The sequence below is a fragment of the Enoplosus armatus genome, chromosome 12 (genome assembly GCF_043641665.1).
Source record: "Enoplosus armatus isolate fEnoArm2 chromosome 12, fEnoArm2.hap1, whole genome shotgun sequence".
In the NCBI taxonomy this organism is placed as follows: domain Eukaryota; kingdom Metazoa; phylum Chordata; class Actinopteri; order Centrarchiformes; family Enoplosidae; genus Enoplosus; species Enoplosus armatus.
The window spans coordinates 4,293,899-4,318,359 of NC_092191.1; the positions used below are offsets into that span (position 1 = coordinate 4,293,899).

Genomic DNA, 24,461 nt, shown 5'->3' on the forward strand with positions numbered 1-24,461 from the left:
CTTTCAAGTCAGTCTCTTTTCTGGTGTACAAAAACACTCTCATTAGTCTCTATTTTGTCTTAAAAGTGAATGTATTTATTAACAATAAGTGTTACCAGGAAACAGAATCACAACAGTGGTAGCATGGAGTCACAGTCCAAGACACAAAATCAAACCCCAAAGTCCTATAATCTTTCCAACTAGACAGTCTGAACTCCTCACATGCTTGGCAGAGAAGCCAGGGTCAGTTAACCATGACAATGCATAAACACATACATTTTACACCTAAAAGTAATTTTTTCCAGCATCACCGTCAGCAGTAAAGGCTAAAATGCACTGGATGCAATAATTGATGTCTCCCAGCTGACATTTCTAATTTGATGCTTCAATAGCGACACTGAAGGTGTGAGATTTGTAGCGCAGCAGCACTCAGCACCATGATCGGCAACGTTAGTGTATCATTTTCTTTACAGCTTCTCACATCCAGACACCGGCTAAAATACTAGCTACTAAAATAGCTACTACGTTCTGTTAATGCTTAATCACTCACTTTCTTTCTTAAGGGGAAACCTGCATTTGGTTCACAGACTGCACAGATGTTTTGTCATTCTTGATACATAACCTGAATAACAAGGTAGATGCGGACAAATCAAGGTAACAATTATTATTGTATCAAGAAGTAATTATTGAATCATTTCACAGAGTAAAGTTAGAGGAACAATCTGTGATCCACGAGTCAGAATAGTCCCAATAGTACAGGATTAATGTTTTCTGTCGCTGTAGAACTTTAGTTGTTTTACACACAATAAAAAGACAAGAGTATACCTTTAGTTTATTCAAATGTACTAACATTTAATTGGAGAGGTATCCAGAGTGTGTTGGTTTATCATCAGTCGAAGATGCACAGAAATTATTTATGATGAAATCAGTTTGTTGGATCCCAGTCCTGTACGAACAATACGCTGCCAACTCCTCGAGCAAGAGCCGCATTAGGAGAGAGATTTAAATAGATGAGTTTTGAGAAACAGCTCTTCAAGATCTTCAAGGACACAAGAGAATCTAAACTTTGGTGAAAAACCTGTGCCACACCCTGCACAATTATCTTATTCTTATATAAATTCTTCTTTATTGAATGTATATCTGTGTCACATCGTACATGTAAATCGGTGTTCTTGACACTGGAGGAAATTCTAAATGTGTCTTATTCACAACAAAAATTGGACTGATGACTGTTTTAAGAGTCTTTATCTCTTTTCTCATGTTTGCTTTCTTTGCGCTCAAACAATCTTTGATATGTTTTATCAGTAGTTCAGCTTTATTTGCACCAAAAGGACGGTAAACTCTTTCTGTTTTGTGCAATCATGAACATAAATTGTAGCAGAGGCATTTTGACCATGCATAGTATCTATAGTTCAAAGTTTACAGTTGGGAACATACATAATATAAGTAACGTGTGGTTGTGTTGTTTTTCAGACTCCGACGTGGTGAGCTTCGATGGCCGAAGCAGCCTTCTCTACAGGTTGAGTCCCAGGCCGAGGCAAATGACCAAGGAGAGCATCTCTCTGAAATTTAAAACCCTGAGGAACTCTGGGATATTGCTCCACGCAGAGGGACCGAGCGAACACAGCCTCACCCTGGAGTTAGAGAAGGGGAAGCTTCTCCTGCTCTTACGAAAAGGTACGACTCCTCATGAATTCCTCATGCACACGCAAAGTCATGATAGCTCAAAGTCGTACTGGTGCTGAGTCGAATTCTAAAACAGCTGCTATTTTTTTGTCAAACAAGCTAAGTGAACTTGTCAAGTGTGTTTTGCTTAAAAGAAAACTTTCCACATGATGCAAATATCTTGGTAACTGTTGTATAAGAAGCCATAAAACCCCATCCCAGGAACTCTTTAATGGTCTAGTCTCCACTGAGATGCAATGGATTATGTCATCATGAATGTCTTTGCTCTGATTAGCCTGTGGTTGTAAGATACGAAGTTCCCAAACCTTGCTGGCTGTTCTGTTGCTCTCCCACAGATCTGTTGGTTTGTTGGCCATTAGTTTCTGGCATGCAGATACAAACTGAGGGTGTGGGCATTTGGGAGGGCTGAATGAAAGACAATATCATCTTCTGCTGTTTGTTGTTTGGCACGTATATTTCTTCATGCTCCTGATTTACGTAGCGGTGAAATGCTTATTATTCAAACAAGCGTCAGAGAAATATTTCCACTCGCAGGCATTCGATTCATGTGTCACCTTGCTTTACTATTCTTCATTTCACTTGCATCTAAACTGCTGAGCTCATGTCCCATAGTTTATGCTGCTTCTACGCTCAGCTGCACGAAGTTCAGATCCATCCATCCTGAAGTCATCTGCTTAACAACGCCACATACAGTCACATTTCACAAGAACTTGTCCTCTGCCAGACTACTATATTACTTTTGTGATTTTAATATGCATCATTAATTAAAGGTCTTAGCCGGCTGCTGCAGTTAGTGGATTACATTTTTCCATCTCTATTCACTAAACAGATATATTCTGTTTGTGTGTAGCTGGAGAACATTCATATGAAGGCTTGTGGCCTGTAGAATATCTAGTTTTTGGCTTCTGTATCTTATGTGGTTGAAGGGTAAAAAGTATCTCTGCTGTGCTGAGCTTGGCGTTGGAGGTGGTTGTGGGGAATGATGAGGTGAGAGCCTAAACACCAAATATCAGCTCTGTCAATATTCTGTTGGCTTTATTTGGCGTCTCTTCTCTACCTTTATGTTTTTTTGCAAAGCCAGTATGATACATCTCTTTACTTGAGAGGTCATAAAAGAGCAGTTAATGGTCAGATCATCATGAAGTAATGAGGAACTACTTAGTAACTACTCAGTATCGTGTATCACGTTACTCGGGGGTGAACAAAGAGAGTAACTAATGATTAAGTAATAAGTTAAGTTAAGTATAAGTATAAGTTAGTCAAATTCTTATTTACAGTATTAAATGCGACCGTGCGTGTGTGTCAATACAATTTCAGAAAATAGACTGAGGGGAAAATTTGCCATTTGTGAACTAGTTTTTCTGTCGTTTTGCTTTGCAAACTGCCACATAAGGGTCGTAAAATGGAAAGCTTGAACTTGACTTAATGCATTACTAATGGTAATGAAAGACATGCCACTATCTTGGAAGAGTGACAACAAAGTTAATTGTGCAGCGTCATCATGTCTTTCTTCTTTGCTGCTCCTCAGAAATTAGTTTTTGTCAGGTCGGGGGAGTTGTTGTCAGAAGCAGCCGTCTGTGATTTGTTTCTGAATTGTGGCCAGAAGCGACTTTGTTGCTGCAGCCTGTAAGTTGTTCTTTGCACACTGAGGGATTTTATAAGTGCCGAGTTTATTTATTCAGCTGCATCTCAGAACACAGATGAATAAACATCAGAGTCTGTCCTACATGTTGCAAGATAACGCACTTGTAAAATAGTGAGTTTTGAAGGAAAAGAAACTGTTTAGAACAGGACTGTTGTTTGTCATCAAGCTCTCTGAGAGGAGATTGTTTTGATAATCACAACCATGAAACAATCAACTATGAGGAAGTTTTAATTCATTAAAACATTCTGATAAATACATGTTTTCAAGAGAAACTGCAGTGCTTCTATGATGATTTTCCACCCATCAGGGATCATATGTGCCAATCTTCAGTTAACATGAAACATGACATTTTTCAACATTTTACAATATAACTTTATGCATTCATAATTGAAACTTGTATTTTTGGATGTCCCTCCCTTCTTAGACATACTCATATTCCTCCATGTACATTTCTTCGGGATCAACCACAGTGTAGCATCCCATGAGTACCTTGCTCTGTGGCGCTAAAGATATAATACCAGCCTCTCTAATTCCAGGCCATTGTGCACACCTTTAAAACTTAAAAAAGTTAAACTTTGAAAACAGACATTATTAACTAATTTGCACCTTTACCTGCATTAGATTCTCATTAGTTTGTGCTGGTCCAGTCCCCACCATAACACCCCATTATGAGAGTTTTGGTCCCCTGTGTACCCTAAGCAGCCTTCAGCAGCACTTAACACAGCACAAGACACTTTGTTCCACTCTGTTTGCCTGGAGCCGTCCAAAACTGTTTGAATAAATACGCTGGCTTATTAAAATGTATGCACTCTCTCCAAAAGCATCCCATTTCCTCGCTGCTTTACATTCATCAAAATGTCAGTTTATAGTTCTGTAGCTCACTGGCTCGTAATTAAGCTCACTTCTTTTCTGCCACTGGAATATTTTGTGAAAGTAAATATACCAGGGATCAATGTTCGCTGATCTTGAGCCTTCTGGCTGAGCTTTTGTTGGGTAAAGAGTGAAGGTTTCATAAAACTCAGGGTTTCTTTCCCCTATGAAAAAAGAAAATGCTTGCCAGATATAAATTATGTACTATGATACACACATGAAGTCCTTGCACTGCAGTTTGCTGAAGTACATGGTTGTTTTGCTGATATTCATACTTATGTAACACTCTGTTTAAGCTCAATTTCAAGATCAAAAAGAAATTTGCTCTCAAATGGAAAATGTGTTTGCACAAATTCACAGAGTACAGTTAACATACTGCATGCTTTAACATGACAGAAAAGGGCAGAGAAAACAGAGGAGGCAAGTGAGAGAGGTCACCTCTTTCATTTTATGGCACGCAGAGTAAATTTGGAAAGTTGGATCTGTTGAGTTTCTCCATGTGGTTAACTTATGACCTGAACGAAAAAGCTCAAATTCTTCCCAAAGGAGCTGACAGGAGCTGCCTGTGAGGCTCAGAGTGTCAGGTAGGAGCTGCTGAAATAGATAGGATTGATTTGTGGTTGTATTAAAACTGCTTGGGCTGGAGGAGCCTCCGTCATGTAATAATGGACTCATGGGACTGTAAGAGCACCAGAAAGGTCTGGTCTTTTTTTGTTTTATCTGTTTTTTGATTTATTCTTCGTACAAAGAATTGAGAGAATCTTGATTATTATTAACAGCACTGAGAGCTTTTTTTTCCCACTGATGTTACCTTTGGAAATGATCTAAATGATTTCTGTCAAGTAGTTGTCTACAGTAGATAAAAAAAAAAACAGATGCTGGGTGGACGCAGGCGATGACTCATTCTGGATACAGTCTGTCAACTCAGCCGCCTCAGTGAACGGTGGTCTGCATGTCGTGTTCAATACTGCAGTATTGACTTACCACGTTATTCTTCTTGATCCACAGTGATTTATAGGAAGGTGTCTCGGTTGTGCTCAGTCTTTCAGGGTTGTAAATAAACAGCTTAGTCTTCATCCGAGAAGCGACGCGCTCATGTCAGAGACGGCCAGCTGTGCTTAATTTTTACAGCCCACAGCTGACTCGTTGCAGTATCACAGAGGCCGTGTTGGACTCACAATTACGAGCTGATTAGCTGCATGGTCTAAGAAGCACAAATGGTCTAGTATTTAGTCGCTTGTTCTATGTCACAAAAAGTGTTTTGAAACATGACTTCTTCTTTCTGGAGTTATTGCTATGCATATGTTTTGAAAAATGAAAGGAAAGAAACAATTACGATGTCTGCTTTGACATATTTTATGCATCTTAAAAAGGATTTGCAAAAGGAAGGTCGCAGTGCAATATCAATGTAGTAATAACTTCTTCTCTTTATTTCTTTTTTTTTTTGGCCCTTTTTTAAAAGTCTTCAAACACATAAGATTTCTGACATTTTCTCCAGGAGCACTTGTTGTGAGCAGGTTCAGAGGTCGCACATTATACTTGTGTTGACTGATTGTGTGTACCCTGTCTATCATTTAAGCTGAACTGAATAAAATGAAAATGCTGAAACAATTACAGCAGGCTGTCATCTGATAAGACCTGTCAGTGTGCTCCAACAAAATGAAATTTAGAGTCGCAGCGAAGAACCGTAATGCAGAAGCAGATAGTGGATGATTAGGTGATATTGCCTCGGAGAGTCGTCTGGAATGATCTAACACAGAAACCCACACTGTAAAAAGTAACAATAAAAATGGCTTTGAGGAACTTTTAGCAGCTTCTCTGGTCATAAAAACAGGAGAAGTTCAGAGAGTTCCCTTTAAAAATCCCACGAAGAAGACGGCATGAACCCTGAGGACACTCACTGAAAATTAAGATGACCTCAGTGAACCATTAGCGACTCTGGAGATCACACACTGGAACTCCCAAAAGTTTCTTGAAGTACCTTATAGGGCACTTATAGAACAAACGTTGTCGTTGTGAAGGATCTCCTACATTGGCAAAGCTAATGGGATCTTAAACAAAAAATACACCTAAAGGGTTTCAACTTGTTGCTTATCAGTAGGGTGTGAAAGAATGTCCTGCACCTTAATAAAACTTTATTTTTGTATTAACTGACCTTCTTAAACATTTAAAGGTGTCGAGTTTTCTCAGTGATACTCAGCTGTGTATCCTTGAGGTCAAACAAACATGTAGAATGCTTTTCTTCCTCATAAAACATTTCAAAAGTTTATTTCTTGAAGCTTTAAAAACCCACATTTTTTACATCCATGTTTACTTTCTACCGGTCTTCTTTTTTCCTGCCTTTCTTGGAACATTGCGGCGTATCTTGACACATTACCGCCACCTGTGGGTCAGTGGAATAGTGTGAAACCATTGGTAGGACTGTGTATTTGTTCACGAGACAAACAGAACAGAAACTCACTCATAAAAGAAAATGCTCCACAGCGCTACTAGTGGTCAAAAACTCCGCAGGGTACCTTTAAGTAGCTTTGGAACAAGGGATTTTATATTTTCAGTTCCAGTTAGTTTCAAATGTGACAAATATACTACTGCAATTACAAAGCTAAATACTGTAGCTTTCTCCATTTTGGTCTCCGGTTCTCTCTTGTTCCCTCAAACAAACAGCACTGCCGAGATGGTTTGTAAATCGGTTAATGGCGAATCACAGTTCACCAAAGATGAATTAACTTAAAATAAACACATCTTTCAAGTAGCTGTTGACTTTCTCAGTGTTAACGAAGATCAATAACCTTAACCAAATGCTGTGAGTGTGTCTAAACATAACCATAAAAAAGTTTAATAATGCTTAAGCTGTGTTACAGAATTTTCATTTGATGAGTGTTATCTGAAATCAGGAAGTTGAACACAGAGTGTCTTTCTGAGTATTTATTCTTTGCAAAGAGGTTGTACAGTCAGACGGAGTAGAGGCGGTCTGCAGAGAGTAGAACAAGGTGCACTTCATATGGGGTGATATTTATGTTTTTCAATGGGAGGCAGGAAGAGACAGGAAAAGATACTGAGAGCAGTCTTCTGTGAGATGGTTCAACCCAGCTCCGTGGTCGTGGATGCAGCTGGGGGTATGCGACCAATAGCAGACAACAATGGGCCTTCATAACTGTTCTAAAACATTGGGTTGTATGAGAACAAGGTCGCATAAGAGATCACATTTGGGCCAACATTTAAAACTTAAAACTTTCCATTACAGCTGCTACGAACAGATGTTGAATTGCAAGAGATGATATTGTATGAAAACAAATGAAATGTAGTCGGACATTGCCAGAGAACTTTTTACAACTTAGAAAATGTGTTCATCGAAAATGTTTCCACAGTATGTTGATCGACCGGCGCTACATTTCTTTCAAAATGTACACAAGCATGCTCTCCAGGAGACAGGGCTGCAAAGAGAGATCAGTATGTCTATCAGTAATGATTAAATACACTCGACTTTGCCTTCATTTCCCTGCTCCTCTCTCTCTCTGGCATGTGCCAACATCAGTCTGCTGATGATTAAGTACACTTCCCTCTTTCCTTCTCTGTCTCTGTCTGTCTCCTTCACTCTCTATAGTCTCTCTCTCTCTGCTATGCCAAGTATCTGTCTGACAGATCAATGATGATTGATGACTGAATACATTTGAATCTGTCGGCCTCTGTCTGTCTCTCTTTCTCTTTCTCTTCCCACACAAGACAACGTTGTCTCCTTTCAAACAATATCTAATTCATATTTAATACCCGAGTGCATTTCGCTTCGTCTTCACCTCCTCCTCTCAGCAGAAGCTCTGCGCTGTGCCGACACTTTATGGAGTGCAGAGAACCAGCAGCATTTCCTTTGTCATTTATTCATGCCTTTCTACCTCTTTCTCTACTCCCTTTAGTGTTAATTATGTGTTATCATCTACCTATTCTGGTCCTTTTTTAGGTGTAGATTTGGTTCTGAGATGTGATCCCCAACGGAAAACAGGGGCACTAACATACCAGTTAAGAGACGTAGAAAACAGTCAGTTACTTCCAGTTCGTTGGGAGTAAACTGGGATACGTTGCACACTTTGTTCCCAGAGAGAGGAGACAGAGGAAAAGAGACTTCCTACTATGCTGTTAAGAATAAAAAGATATCAGAGTAGGATTCTTTCCCTGAATAAAACATTAGGGAAAAAACATATTAATTAATTAACAAAAGAGTATTTCTGCATGTGGGGGAACAAAACTAAAAAGCATTTCTCATATCCAGCTGACAGCCAGAAGAAAGGAAATTCAGCAACTTCAACTATTTGACATCCAAGCTAATTCAAGATATCTACTTTCTCCTTGTGATTCACCTCACCCTCTCCTTTATCTGCCATCACCACATGTTCTTCTCACTCTTTGTCCTCCTCCTGCACTCCAGGCAGGAGTTCTTCTCCTGACAGCCAGCATCTCGTGTCTCTGGGCAGCCTGTTAGACGACCAACACTGGCACCACGTTGCAGTGGAGCATCACAGCACTCACCTCAACCTCACCGTGGACAAAAGCACACTGTGGGTGCAGATTCCTCCAAGATTCACCCACTGGGACCACGACCAGGTGCGTTTGTGTCTTCGTAGGTGTGAAAACGCACACCAACCTGCTCACATTTTAATTCTTGTTTGCCTGTATGCTTCTCCCTGTACAGATGAGTGTGGGGGCAGATCAGGGCCTCGGCTCCCGGAGGTCAGTCGGCTCACACAGACATTTCCACGGCTGTTTGGAAAACGTAGTTTACAACGGCGTGAACCTGGTAGACCGTGCTAAACAGAAGGACCAGCGGGTCACTGTGAAGGTAAGCTGGCTCACAGCGTGCTCATGAAAACGTCTCTGTGTGTTTGTATGTTATCATGTGTGCACTGACATAATGTGGATGTGTATCTGCTCTATGAGAGGGACATGAATAATAATTTTGGTCAGAAATTAGATTTACATAGATTTGGATCCAACTGTTTGAGTCCATTAGCAACAACAGCACATGTATACTTAATACTTAAATATAAAGTGAATGGTTTTGGACATTTTGCACCATTTAGTACCACGTTGCTATGGTATGTCTGGAAGAACTCACATCTTTTACTTAAAGGGAAATTCTGCTACTTTTAAAGCCCCTATTTCAGTTAACATTACCTCAAACTAGTGCTTGAAGTTGAAAGAAATTAAGTGCTCCACTTATTCACATGTTGGCATGTGTATCGGTATCAACAAATCATTACGTATTACACAGGCTCCACCCTGCTAGGAGTGGCGCTAACGTTAGCTTACTGTTCCCAGCCTGCATTTAGTTCTGGTTGGATAGGATTTGACTTTCAATGCTCTGTTGTATCATCGTCTCTTTGTGCCCTTTTGGAGGCCAGGCCAACATTATTGTAGACTAGCCGCTGATAGAGAAAAGCCGGCGGGGGAGAACGGGAACAGGTAAGCGTCACATAGTGCCCCCTGAGTAATGCATTTTATTTAGGGGCATTATGAATCACCCAGAGAACCTGGTGTGGAGAGGGCAGAAAAAAGTACCAACAGCTTCTGAGAAGTGCCAAGGCGCAAGAAAAAGTCACGGTACACCAAGTAGTAAAATACCACTGAAACACCAGTGAGTACCCGCCCACTTCGAGCTCTCCCTGAAATGATGTTGTGTCTGAGAGGCAGCCAGGAATGTGTGTGTGTGTGTGTGTGTGTGTATGTGTGTGTGTGATGTGATCATTGTGCACAAAGCCGCTGAATCTCTGCAGTATTCTCCTCTTCAGTCTGAATTACTGTATATCGCTTTAATTACCCCACAAAGAGCTTTTAGATTTGATCAAGTGTCCGTGTGTTGCACACTCCACTGAAAATAGAAACCCAGTAGGGAACCTGGGATGTCCCAGGTTGGTATCCCTGTTGGTGCCCTGGCAGTATACTTTTACCACTACTGCAATTACCACTTCTCAAAACTATGAGCCTGCATACAGAGATGACCAACTGCTCCCAGTCCCTTAATCACACTTTTAATTCTCTCACCCCTTCTGCTCCCCCGAACTTCCTCTATAACCTTAGAAAGCTGTTTGGTGACATTGGTGCCTTCAGTTTGGTCTGAGCTTGGCTATTATCATTATGGTAATACGCTCTCTTTAAGGAGACTTGCTGATGAGATCTCTGTGCATCAGCGCGCCGCCACGCAGCCTCAGAAATGAATTCATATTCATGCGTTATCGTGTTCATACACCTCTTTTGCTGTAATAATTTCTCCCTCTCCATATCTTTCCCCCTCTCTTCTCCTCCATCTATCTCAGGGTAATGTGACCTTTTCTTGTGCTGAACCCGTTTTTGTTGCCATGACGTTCACCAGCCCCCAGAGCTTCCTCTGGTTGCCAGGGGTGACAGAACCATCATCAACGGGCACGTCGGTGGGGCTTCAGTTTCGGACGTGGAACAAGGAGGGGCTGCTGCTGACCTTTGATCTCTCAAAGCAAGGGGGTGCGGTCTGGTTGTACCTGAGCAAAGCCAGGCTCCATCTACAGATCCACAAGTCTGGCAGGGCACCGCTGGAGCTCAATGCAGGTCAGTCTAACCCAAACCTCCAACCTAAACCTTAATTTACTCACCTCAAGGGTTTCCATTAGTGTGCGGTTAAATCTCGTAAAGGTCCAGATAACATTAAAAAATTCACAACACAGATGCAACAGAGCAGGAGCTGACTTGTGTTTTTAGTAATGTTACCCGTCATGAACCGGAACGCTTTTATTTTGAAGACAATGGTTACTTTATATATCCACTAAAAGACGCAGAGCTGACGGGACGGACAAAAACAAATGGGCACAGTGTTTGAGCCTGAATCATTCCTGGCAGCATTGTTTTGTAGCTGAGCCTGACCTCTGACCTCCCTGCGACACAAAGCAATCGCAGAGAATTCCCCTCCAGAGATCAATAAGTGAATGACTGAAATTCAAATTTAATTTTAACCTTGATGAGTACTGTATCTTTGTGTGTGTGTGTCCTCAGGTTCAGCTCTGAATGATGGACAGTGGCACTCTGTGGAGCTGATCTCCAGACGAGGACATCTGACCGTCGCCGTGGACGGAGATGAAGGAGCCTCTGCTCACGCCAGTCCTTCATTTCTTGTTCCCACAGGAAATCAACTTTTCTTTGGCAGTAAGAGGGGGATAAACTAAAAAACACATGCATAAACCAGCATTATTCTGACAGGGTCACGCTGGACGTCATGGTGTTGTTTGATTGGCTAACTGATGTTGTTTCCTCTCCTGTGCAGGTTGCCCTGCTGAAGGGAGCAGCCAGAAATGTGTGAACCCCTTCAAGGCTTTCCAGGGCTGCATGCGTCTGCTGACTGTGGACAACCAACCAGTGGACTTGATCATGCTGCAGCAGAGGCTGATGGGAAACTACAGTCACCTGCAGATCGACATGTGTGGCATCATCGACAGGTCAGACCCAGAAGCACCATTTGTTTTGATAATATCTATCTAACCAATGCTATGCTAAATGCTAAATCTATAGCTTTATTTATCCAGGACAGGTGTGTTTGGCACATATTATTCTATGTAATACCAAATGTTGTGTGTTAGAAGGCATTGTCAGAAAAGAGGAAGCAATAGTATTGAAATGTTCCTCTTCCTTTGTAGCGCCTGTTAATCCCCCTCTGAAGGCTCTGTGACTGGTTTCCTGTGAAATGGGGTTACACATGGATTATTAGACAGCAGTGTTTAGGATACAGAGGGAATTATGGCATCCAGTCTTGATATTTCAAAATGTTTCCTCGCCATGAAAACAATCCAGTTGTCGTTTTGTCTAGAGGTGCAGCTTCCCATCTCTGAGCTGAAATGTAGTTTTGTTTTCTTTGTTTCTTCAAAATGTTTTTATTAGCTAGAAGCAGTGGTACTGTACTGCATGGACTGTTACAGAGAGAACACACCATCCAGGAGACACACACAGCATTTAGAGTTGGTTAGCGCTTTGCCTCAGTGTGTGATTGAGTTTGGAAAAAGTTCGATATTTTGTTCCGAAGTTAGTGTCAGTGGATGGAGAGTATTGGCAGTTTTTCTTGTTTGCTTTCTGCTTCTGCTGTGACCGTCATCATTATTACCATCTTTCTCGTGTTGATTGTTTTGTATGTTCTCCAATGCTCTTTTCCTCCATGGGGAAAACCAATTCTCAATTGTACCACTGTGTGTGAAGCACAATTTAAAGAGTATGTCCTGAACTCAAGTCAGAAGCACCACATGTTCTAATGTGGAGATTTATTACAAATGAAGCTGCTGGTGCATTAGGATTCTGCTCTTAACATGCAGCTGTTTAACGATTTGCTTGTGCATTTTAGACGTACACAGCGGTAAAAAGCAGTTGCAGCTTAAAGTAAAGTTAAACACAATTCATAAAGATCCTGGTGCCTTCCTTTTGATGGAAATATTAAATTTTATAGGGATATTATAGCCATATATACACACATGCTGGGGACTAAATCTCTGTTGAACAGATGTTGTGCACTGAAAAATCCATTACCACCACTGGACACAATCAATACTCTAGACATGTCCGTATCATTAAATACTGGGTAAATTACGGCCTATAACACGTCTCTTTTCTCTGTCTGTGTTGCACAAAATGTCATGTCAAGCTCTGCTGTGTCAGTTTAATGTTGTGTTGTGTGTGAGAATAACACACACCTTTTTTTCCAAATCATTACAGCCCACTGGTACATGACACACATATTATCCTCTGACCAGCTTTTGTTTCAGTAAAATGTCAACTTGAAAAATTGATTTGCACTTCTCCAACCCCTCACCTCCAACCTACGGGGTACTTTTCCTGAAATGAGCGGCGCTTGACTGGTCAAATGCACACTGAATCTATCAGTGGACACATGTTCTGCAAGATATGCACATTTGCGGATAAGCGAGGCAACAATGCACTGTCAGAGTTTGTAATGTGTAAATTTAAAGGCACAAAGCAGCGGAGTAAATACAAAGTGCTGCACCTGCCTCCATCCCAACTTACTTTAAGATAAAAAGGAAAGCAAAGAAATTGGTGCTAAAAAGCAAACTCTACCATCTGACAAGCCTGCTGAGTAAGGCTTTTTCCAACAGAGAATTTCTGACTGACTGAAAGATTAAAAATACATGCCGCTCTCCCTCCCTCTTTCTCTTTCAGTCTCTCTGCAGTCACAATTCGCTGACCTCATTTCCCCTCCCAAATATGTTTACCCAGTCGCCGCTGAGCTCCATTCATCCCAACCTTCATCCCCTTTGTTGCTCCCTCCCTCCCTCCCCTCCTTCGATCAGTCTCTCAACCTTAATTCCCCTTCCTGGATCTCGCTCTCTCCCTCTTTCTCGACAGTATCTCCATCGTTTTGTCTCTTTCCTCTCACTGTTTCCCATGTCCTAAACCTTTTTTCTTCTTTCCCTCCCCCTCCCCTCTGTGTTTTGCTTGCCACCCCCGGCTCAGTCCAGACACAGGGCTGATGTTGAGAAGAAGAAAATCGTTTACAGCAGCAGAGTTTGCTCAGACGTGTTTCACTGTGTGTATTTTGGATGTCACGGTCCATGATAAAAGTCACATGAAGTTGGAGGATAAAATAATAACACTAGGATTATTTTACAATCAGAGGAATCATCATGGGTCAACACAGGTCAACACACTGCTGATCAACAGGAACTTACAGAACTTTGTTCCATTCAGTGCTGTCAGAAAGAGGCTTCAGAAGACAGGAACATTTTGGAGTGCCTTCGCCTCAGCCGTTATTGGTGTAGGGATACTTCAATTCTATATTCATGCAGTCAAAAGTGTTAAGGATCGAGACCAGCCACTCGATTAAACCAACAATGAAAGAAAAGCCTGTCTAGCCAGAGCCTGATATTGCACATGCTTTTGTGCCCTATACTTTAACTCTGTTGTAAACTATTAAAACATACAGTTTTTAGTCCTACCGTTGCAATGGGTGACATATACTTTCATTGTGGTGATAAATGAGGCAGTACTGCATGAAACAAGCAGTACTGAGCAGATACTGAATGCAGTGAAAAGTAGAGGTGTTTAGGTTAGGGCTGTGAATTAACAAGGACATGTGCTTTTATCTTCCGTGATCTGGGTTCAGGTTGCAGAAAACCTTTAGTGGAAGTTTTTGTTCTTTCATCATCAGGAAAACCTTAATCAAACTTTAACATTCAATTGTTTTACGTCCTTACATTTCAAGCTAAAGTCTAAATGTGGCCTTGTTCCCGTCTCTTAGGTGTTCTCCGAGTCACTGTGAACATGGAGGCAGCTGCAGTCAATCATGGAGCACCTTCCACTGTAATTGCTCCAGCACCGGCTACAGCGGAGCCACCTGTCAAAGCTGTAAGGGCATGAAGCTTTGCTGGTTATTGTTGTTTAAAGGTCACACACACTGTATGGATTCTGTGTGTGTGTGTGTTTGCACTCGTGTTCGCATGTTTCCTGTAATGAGACAACCTGCTGCTTTTAACTTGAGGTCCCTGCAGACATTGTCGCGTCAGAAGGTCAGGCCGAGATCAAACCTCTTTCCGGCAGTCATCATCGTGTGAGCGTTGTTAGTTTCAGTCCAGCGGGAGAAGAAGAGTAGTAGTCCAGTTTTAGCCACATAGCAGATTCTTTAAAGAAAGATGGGTTAGCTTAGCTTAGCATAAAGACTGTTGGCTACAGCATGCCAGCATAACATTTATAAAAGCAATTTAAATGTGTTAGAGCCCTGTGCGTTGTATAATAATAGTGGAGAGGAGCGTCAGTGTGGATCTGTTGTGGGAGGAAGCTTTGGAGAAGAGTATTTTCATCACCATTGTGAACAAAATACTGACGTTCCATAGCAGACAAAAGTAAAGATAACGTAAACATAAATTAGTGTGATGTTGTTGTTGTTGTGATGATGATGAACCTGTGCGTCTTTCTCTCCTCAGCGATATACGAGCAGTCCTGTGAGGCGTACAAACACAAAGGCAACACGTCGGGGTATTATTACATTGATGTGGATGGCAGCGGACCCATCAGACCACAGCTTATATACTGCAACATGACAGGTAGCTGACACACACATCAAAACACACCATGCACACACCCTTGTGTCCAGTCTCTCCCTCGCTGTCCTTCATCTTGTCTCTCCTTCTGTCTGTTACTGCTGAGTAAAACATCTTACACACACACACACACACACACACACACACAAATAGAAGAATAAAGAATAAAAAATACACGCTTTGTATTTTTGTCTCTGTCTCCACCAGAGGACAAAACGTGGATGGTGATGCAGCACAATAACACCGAACTGACCAGAGTCCGACCGTCGCCGGGAAGGAATCAGCACTCAGCTCACTTTGAATACACATCTGAGGAGGAGCAGCTGGCGGCCATCATTAGCCAATCAGAGCACTGCGAACAGGAACTGACCTACCACTGCAGGAAGTCACGCCTCCTCAACACACCGGGTACGGCTTGTTGTGACACCACATGGAGGCTGCATTAGTTGTAGCTAGGTGTACCCAAGTGTAAGTGTATACTGTGATTAGAAGTCTGTAAACAGATGCACAGTTAAAATGTTGAATTATTTTATTGTGGTTTTACGTTTTACATTAAATCATCACAGAATTTGTCAAATGAATTAAGATTTGAAAAGGTTACTGAACTGTCATGTGGGAAAAACGATATATGACATATTAGATTACTTAAAGCAGAGTATTATGTCTTAAAACATGTCTGGAGGGGATTTTTAACCATTACATTTTTACCTTAAATTAGGGTTAGTGTTAAAGTTGAGATTCGGCTTGTTGCAGTTATGGTTAGCGTTGAGGAAAGCCTCCATCCAAGTGACGAAAATGAGTGTATTTGTGTGTTGCAGACGGCCCTCCACTCAGCTGGTGGGTAGGGGGTCCAGGTGTAGGACAGGTGCAGACTTATTGGGGCGGGGCTCCACCGGGCAGCCAGCAGTGTGCCTGCGGCCTGCAGGAGAACTGTGTGGACCCCAAACACCACTGCAACTGTGATGCTGACCGCACTGAATGGTACTGTATATTTACTGACAACAAAACAACAAGACAAGTAAATTATGCTGCTTTATAAAAATGTAATTGATAAGAATACTGAAGGCTACTAAATCAAATGTGCTGGTAGGTATACTAAAGGTCTGGCTGGTTTTTGCTCTCTGATCATCTCCCTCCTTCTTCCTGTTTTCTCTCGTGCCGCTGACGATAATGATAATCAAACCACTTCTTATGCTCTGTCTTCTCTCTCTCTTATCTGTCTTCTCTTGCTAGTGATATCTTTTTTCCCCTCTAGTCTTTGGTTTCCTCTTTCAATTCAGCTTCTTCCTCTTCTTCTCCTTCTTCTTCTTCTTCTTCCTCTTCCTCCGCTTCGTCCTTTCCCTACCTTCCAGGGCAAATGACTCTGGTCTGCTGACCCGTAAGGAGACCCTCCCCGTCAGATCTCTGGTGCTGGGTGACGTCCAGAGGCCTGGCTCGGAAAGCGCCTACAGGGTGGGGCATCTCCGTTGCCATGGAGACAGTAAGTCCAGTTCAGAGCTCTCAATGTCACCTTGTACATGTTTTTGAAATGTCATGTCTCAGTACAATACTGACCAAGTGCTAGCAAGATCTGAGTGGTAAAGAATTGAAATGTTGTAACTCTTCTGCTCTACAACTGTAATGTTAAGACCACGATTAATAGGTTTTCATACATTTGCAGAAAACGTCTGGAACGCTGCGTTTTTCGACAAGGAGACGTCGTACCTCCACTTTCCCACATTCCACGGAGAGCTGAGCGCCGACATCTCCTTCCTGTTTAAAACCACTTCATCCTCTGGTGTCTTCCTGGAAAACTTGGGCATCAAAGACTTCATTCGGATCGAACTCAGCTGTAAGTAAAAATCTTTCAGGTTAAATGTCTAATCCGGACTTCGCTTAGATGTGAGTGCAACCTGAGCAGACAGGATCATCCTGGGAGTTAAAGTTTCATCTGGATTGAACTCAGATGCCTGGAACTCCACGTCAGTTCTTCTCAACCCTAAAAATTGTAGCCGGCTGCAACTCTTTTATAACCAAGAGAGTTTATAGTTCTCTGTATCATTGTAGTGTGTTGGTGTGAAAATATCATTGTACTGTAACACTTTATGGTAGTTCACATAGTGTTGTGTCCTTTTATGTGTTTGCCAAAGAAAACTAATCTACCATTTTAGCTGATCTTAACAGAAGTAAAGGTAACTCTTTATGATTACCATTTAATACTATATGATAACATTGACAAAAGAAACAAGGTTATGCAAGAAATCAGGTTTAAGGCTGCAGCTGATCTCTCCTCTTGAACCTTAAACAATGCAAAAAGAGGACGGCCGCTTTTTGACTTCTGTATTTTAGTATCAGTTTCAGTTTCAGTCCAACTTTGGATGTAAATATACAAAGACACACAGGTAGGAGTGATGATCCTGTCACACTGCTACCACAGTGATGGTACTTTCCCTTCCTGCATTTGCCCACATTTAAGAACTAATATAATGTCATTACATTCATGAAGTTGAGGTTTGAAATATATGTGTGTATCTGTGTCTCTCTCTTACATTTCACGTTGAGTTATATTCATTTGTAGTACATTTGTTCAAATTGGTTGGTATTTGTTTGTGGATTGTAAAATGCATTTGTGAACACATACACATTTGTAAATCTTGAAACATGCATTTGTCACTATCACTGAGACTAATTTCTCTCCATATATCCCGCAGAAACGTAGCTATGAGAATTAAGAAGTCAGGCTCCTGCAGGAAACCGACATCATGTAAACACACTGAATGAAGCCGGTCATCGTGTCAAAGAGCTTTGCGTCCACGTAGTCATAAAAACAACTTCAAGTCACTTTCGATGTCCTGGAGTAATTGTAACTGGTTGTTATGACAACTGCTCTCTAGTGTGACATCCTTGTGAGCTGGAAGGTGTCAGTTTGTGTTTGCTTACTTTAGTGATACATTACTTTAGTCTGAATATATTTCTTATCAAAGTTCCAGTAGAGCTCATGTGTCAACTGGTTCTGCAACAGATCACTTCCCATTCCTCCCTCCGCAGATGCTGTAAATGCTGCAGGGAATGAGCCTGGTTCCTTGGTAAAAGCGTAACAAGAGAAAACAAGAGGCAGGAGAGGGTTTGAGACAATAAAAGGCCCTTTATAGTCTTGCAATCAATGAGTAAACCACACAGGTTCAGCGTGTTTGAATCAAGGCAATGTGCTTTGTTGGTAACAATTACTGACATACAAATAGGGCAACGTTGTCCATGATCTGACTTGGCGAGACAGTACTGCACGTTGCACTGTTGTTGTTTTTTTGTTCTTTCATTCTTTTTGTGTTTGAAAAATGCTAATAAATGAATAAATACAGAAGGTTTTGATTTACAAATAGAGCTAAAGAAGACCATGACTTAGGGGATGATAAGAACAACCTGAGCACACATGAAGAACAGGCTGCAGAGATATAGAAGACAAGGCGAAAGGGTGCTTAGACTTGAATATTTACAGTACGCCTTTGTTTTCTTCCGTCCCTGACGCAGCCTCCACTGAGGTCCTCTTCTCCTTTGACGTGGGTAACGGTCCGTTGGAGGTTCGCGTGAAAGCTGGCTTCCCGCTGAGCGACAACAGGTGGCATCGCATTCGAGCCGAGCGTAACGTTATAGAGGCATCGCTTCGCCTCGACGAGCTCCCTGCTGCCACGCAGGAGGCTCCTGCTGATGGGCACATCCACCTGCAGCTGAACAGCCAGTTATTTATAGGTGTGTGTGTGTGTGTGTGTTCCTGTGACAGGGCGGCTGCACACACTTAAAATGCAATTAAAAGCTGCCTTTTTAAGACCTCAACAGAGACAGAAAACAACACAATATTCACACCATCTTTTTCTCCATATATTTGATTTCTTTTTGAAGACACACCAGCAGCCGTGGACACATTTCCACTAACCTTTCCTTCATTTTTAGCCTTCATAAGAACCACGTGATGTCTCTCATTATCACAGAATGCTGGTGTTTTCTCCTTTTATAAGTCAGGACTTATTGAATTGAATTGTTACAGTATTCTCTGTCTCTGCCTTCCTCTCACTTTCTTTTATTTGCTCACTCGGTATTCTTCACTCTTTCTCCTAGCCTGGGCATCACCACACCAATTCACAAATGCATATTAGTTCGGAACCTCTCAGTTCATTTTCAATTTCCAACGGGCGCAGACCAAAATGCCTCTGGACGCTACAACCGATCAGAGCAACGAAACCTGTGACAGAGCAGCAGGCTGCTAGGCTAGGTAGCTAGTCCCAACATCCAATTCATATGATTTCTAGTTCAACATAATACACAGACATTTGTGCGTACCGTCCAGTTCAGCAGCCATCTTGGTTGTTTGCCTCAACAGCGCTTAAACCCACCCCGTATTAAAAGAACAGTTTTGATTGGCCCGACATGAATCAGGCCGGATAGAGATCTGTCTGAACTGGAGGGGGGCCAGAGCAAATAAAACATGAGCTCGCAGATTGGTCTGCTTCACAGGCTATCTTTCACCCACATACCACACAAAAAAAATGACTCGTGTGGTACATTTCCATTGTCCGCAGGGAGGCTGGCGGTTTTACATCTTTGTCTCTTCTGCTCCTCCTGAAGAAAGCAGATAGTGACAGAAACTAAACCCTTCAGCAAAACTCACACACGCTAAAGCTCCGCTACCCATCCTGATTCACACTGTGCAGGGAACATATTGCAGCGCTGTCTCTGGTTATTGATCCTTGTTGAAACTGAGATCAATCAGCTTATAACAATCCTTGTTCCTAAACCTTAGCCTTGTGAGGTATACAGGCTGACTTTATGGAAGTAATACCTTTATATTCACTTAATGGCCTGAGAGAAAATCCTCACAAATTGATAAAATATCCTCAGGACGATGCAGTGAAAAGTTATGTTTGTTGTGGTCAGTTTCCTTGCAGTAACCTTGGTACAGTGTTTGAACTCCATTAGTTAAGGTAGTCCTTTCCCGACAGCTCCTGATGAAACTCCAGGTCCTGATATGAACCTCATCATCTCTGCAGTCCTGGAAAGCGGTTTATCTCATCATGACAGTCTTGAGGTTGCCAGTTTGGCACTCTGAGACAATTATAATGTTGCAGAGCCTGAACTGTGAGGACAGTTGGAGGTTGTAATGCAAGAAGTCGGAAAACAATAACTTTTGGAGTTTAAATTTTGCCCTAGAAAGGGAAAGAAATGTTTTCCTGTCACAGTCAGCCAGCCGGGCAGGACAAGCTGACTGTCAGGCAGATTGACAGCTCGCCAACTTTCCAGATATCAACAATCAGCATGGTGCTCGGCTGCAAAACAGGCAGCTCAACTCCTTGAATGTCTCACCTGCCAGTTTGTGTTTCACTGTGTTTCATCACCTCATCATTTTAAAAATTCAGTATGAGGGTGGTGACAAATCTTTGTTTCTGGAGGTGCAGTGTGTATTCGACTGTTAATATTAAACCCAGGTATCGGTCAGTGCCGCTCTCCAACTTGATCACAGGGAAGATATGATTTGCTTTCCATTCATTTCTGTGCAGTATGAAAAGACTCTTAAAACATACTTGAGTTGCACAATCCATCATAGAGAACATCATGTTATATAACTGTTATGAGGTTAAGCAGTGCAGATCTTGCGGCATTACCCTGCAACAAAAAAGGAACTAGAACATAATGAAGACATAATGTTCACTTTGATGGATTGCGCAACAGGGGGAAGATAGTTTGTATACTGTTCACAAATGAACGGCTGCCTGGAAAGAAGAAAGAATACATTGAAATGCATGAAAAACAGTCAGCTGTTATATAAAGTAGTCATGATTTGTAGCTAAAAAGCTTCCAACAACATCCAACAGCACAGGTATGATCCTATAATGAGCTGCATTAGAATCGATTTCACAATTATATTGTCCAAAGATCAAAATGTTTTAAACTCTTTTCCACCCACTCATCAATTAAATTCTGTGCAGAGCAGAAACTTGTATGGCCTAAAATGACAGTAAATTGTCACAGTTAGACTGACGAAAAGGCACGTTTGATCACAGTATCAGTTATTGGCACTAGAAGCATCAGCCTTGAAAAGAAATTCACCTTTGTGCATGAGCAGCGTGTGAGATCCTCTGCATTCAAAAGCAGGAAAAAGTCTGATCTGATCTGATATCTTTGTGTTTTGGATGGTAAGTCGAACAAAACCAGCTATTTTAACATATCCCCTTGAGCTTTGGGAAACTGTGAGGGGCCTTTTTTAAAGACTAAATGATAAACCAGGTAATCAAAAACCTATAGAGATTATATGTGTAGCCTAGACATAAACATCAGAAAAGAGAAGAAGGAAATGGAGAACAGACGAGATGCATTCCAGCATGCTGAAGTTTATCTTTCACATGTTTGTTTCAGGAGGCACGGCGTCCAGGCAGAAGGGCTTTCGGGGTTGTATTCGCTCTCTGCAGCTGAATGGTGTCACCCTGGACCTGGAGGAGAGAGCGAAGATCACCCCCGGGGTTCAGGCGGGATGTCCAGGCCACTGCAGCAGCTACGGCTCGCTCTGCCAGAACCAGGGTCGCTGTGTGGAGAGATCCAACAGCTTCTCCTGCGACTGTGGTCCATCTGCTTACACTGGAGCCTTCTGTGACAGAGGTACACAGGCTTCGTCACCAATCTCCCTGCAACACCTGGTGCCATCGTGGAGACGCACTGCAGAATTAGCCATGTGCAGATAATGACTAAATGACAAACAAGACAACTGAAGAAAAAGATTGTTATGGTGTTTGTGTTAGTTGTGTTAGTGTCAGTTCAGGAACATTCTGATAAAGCCGGGTTGTCTTCAGCGTCTTTGTATATCTAGTGAAAAGCGCATGAGTTGTAATGTGAGAGCTCAGTTAAGTAAAGCATTTTTAGCTTTGTTTGCTAACAAACAGTTATACAGATAAGCAATTCTGATATGCAGCTATCGCTACAGTTTATTCTAGCTTCAGTTAGATTTTTATTGTGCACCTAAATCCCAAAATCTTCAGGAGTTTAAAATCTTCTACAGTGAGCTGGTGTGAAGTGTTTGGTATATGGGGACCCTACTGTACAAAATTCAAGGTATCCACATTTAAACCCACAATATCCAAAATAAGAGAAACTATTTTCCCCTTAAATAATGTAAGGTAGAAAAAAACATCTTGTTAAACCCTTTATGTCTTAAATCTTTATAAACATTTCCCCAAATTTAGCCTGACATATTTAGTATCTTTGGAAACTTGAGGGTCTTCATGAAAACTCAAAATAAGGAGGGGTTTAGGAGGTTAGCTACCTAACAAACTGGCATTATCTGAATGAAAATTAATTTCCAGAAGAAGAGGAGGAGAGGTTAAGTAATCAGTTCATGGTAAAATCAGTCAGAAGCTTCTGGTCAGTGGTTGATGACGACCTGAGAATGTGTTACAGTGCAGCACCTGAACGTGGTCTATAAATAAAACACACACACACACACACACACACACACACACACACACACACACACACACTGTATATGCAGGAGCCCTACATTCATGTAGTGCACATGGCACCACTTCTTTATTATACACAGCTGCTAATCATCCTGCTGTAAATGTGATATACAGAATAACATGAGGCAGTTTATAAAGTCTGTGGTCATATTGTAGTTTCAAAATATGAGTCTGTACAATTACTTACTGAAATGTTTTCCAATACTCCAAAATTGTTTTCTGGAATCCTCAGTTTGAAAGAGGTTTTCCGGTTTTTATTTAATTCAGAAAACAAAGAATTTCGTCATTAATATTTATTAATACTTTTTTAAATTTTATGATACTAAAATGGGAAGCAAGATTTTTGACTCAACAGTTCCAACAAATGTTTCGTGTCTTATCGTCCGTGAAGTAACTCTGGTTGGGCATCCTGATGGAGACGTTCTGCCATCGAGGCCTCCTGTCAGACTTCCTGTTACTTAAGTTGTCACGGGAACACTAAGTCTTCATGTCAGCACAGTGATCTCATATTGTATGTGTTCAATAATTAACAAGCCCAGCTGTGTTGCCTGTTGGAGCTCCGCAGGTAGATCTGTGACGGAAATCACAACCCCGACACACAACTGTGTTTTCACAAGCTCACTAATTATATGTTGTCAGTGCTGCTGACGGATCACTGATGTGGCCCTCCTGCGAGATGCTGTTGTTACTTAGATGCAGTGTGATTTCCCCCCCCCCCCCCCCCCACGTTAAAGTTTTCTTTTGGGTGAGTTTTTCCTCATCTGTAACGAGGGTGAAAGGATAGAGGGTGTACAGACTGTGAAGCCCCTTGAGGCAAATTTGAGGATTTGTGATACTATATATAAAGTTGACTTGATGTGAAGACATACAGTATATACTCATTCAAATCTAAATACAAATCATAGTCTCATACTGTCAACTGGAGTCAATGTTGATGTGGCAAAGTGACATGTTTGTTATTGGGCCTAATAACCAGCTGCTTTCCTTTTAGACAAACTTAACTTTTAACAGCCAAATTCAAAACTGCGCATCCCACACGTACAACGTTCTGACATTATCTCCCCCCCCTGCAGAGGTTTCAGCCAGCTTCAAGTCGGGAACATCCGTCAGCTACACCTTCAAGGAGCCGGTGTTGAACGAGCTGAACAGGAGCAGCAGCGCCCTGCCCTCATCCATCCACTCTGACATGACCCTGAGAGCTGAAAACATTTCCCTGAGCTTCAGGACCAGCCAGAGTCCCGCTCTGCTCCTCTATGTTGGCTCCTACCACAGAGAGTACCTGGCTCTGCTGCTCAACAAGCATGGTGAGCACTCAGATCCTCTTACCTGTGTTGTATTTCTAATGTTCGGCTCATCACGATGATATATCATCTCCTCTGTCGCTCCGCTGAAGGCTTTTGTCTCTTCCTCTATTTTACCCTGAAAACAAGCGCCACTGCTTTTGTAACTTGATATTTTACTCTTGTCTACTTCACTGGATTTCACTGGATGGCCCTGAATGCTCCAGTATGGCATCACTATTGATGGTGATTGGTACTGGCTCTTGAGATCCTTTGAATTAACATGAAAGATGCCTTCCCACTTTGTTTTTATCTGAGTTTGTGTTGCTCAGTTGTGATGCTTTGTAGAAATGGACCATTTAAAGCCTCTTAACAGTTGGAATGACATCAGCTCAAAATAAAACATAACAAAACATGCTAGTTTAAATAAAACTGGTTAATAACTAATGTCACATGGAAAATTAAC

General features: G+C 41.7%; 1 protein-coding gene across 1 annotated transcript in view; it reads left to right on the top strand.

Moving 5' to 3' along the window:
* Positions 1-24,461, top strand: part of LOC139294645 (contactin-associated protein-like 4) — a 59,658-nt gene that overhangs the window by 26,456 nt on the left and 8,741 nt on the right. Inside the window, exons 5-19 of the mRNA XM_070916567.1 lie at positions 1,453-1,656; positions 8,601-8,776; positions 8,865-9,011; positions 10,486-10,753; positions 11,195-11,344; positions 11,463-11,634; positions 14,436-14,542; positions 15,118-15,237; positions 15,442-15,642; positions 16,053-16,215; positions 16,587-16,714; positions 16,895-17,065; positions 18,742-18,960; positions 21,619-21,858; positions 23,789-24,019. Of these exons, the coding sequence (XP_070772668.1) occupies positions 1,453-1,656; positions 8,601-8,776; positions 8,865-9,011; positions 10,486-10,753; positions 11,195-11,344; positions 11,463-11,634; positions 14,436-14,542; positions 15,118-15,237; positions 15,442-15,642; positions 16,053-16,215; positions 16,587-16,714; positions 16,895-17,065; positions 18,742-18,960; positions 21,619-21,858; positions 23,789-24,019 (2,697 nt within the window). The remainder of the gene's footprint in view (positions 1-1,452; positions 1,657-8,600; positions 8,777-8,864; positions 9,012-10,485; positions 10,754-11,194; positions 11,345-11,462; positions 11,635-14,435; positions 14,543-15,117; positions 15,238-15,441; positions 15,643-16,052; positions 16,216-16,586; positions 16,715-16,894; positions 17,066-18,741; positions 18,961-21,618; positions 21,859-23,788; positions 24,020-24,461) is intronic.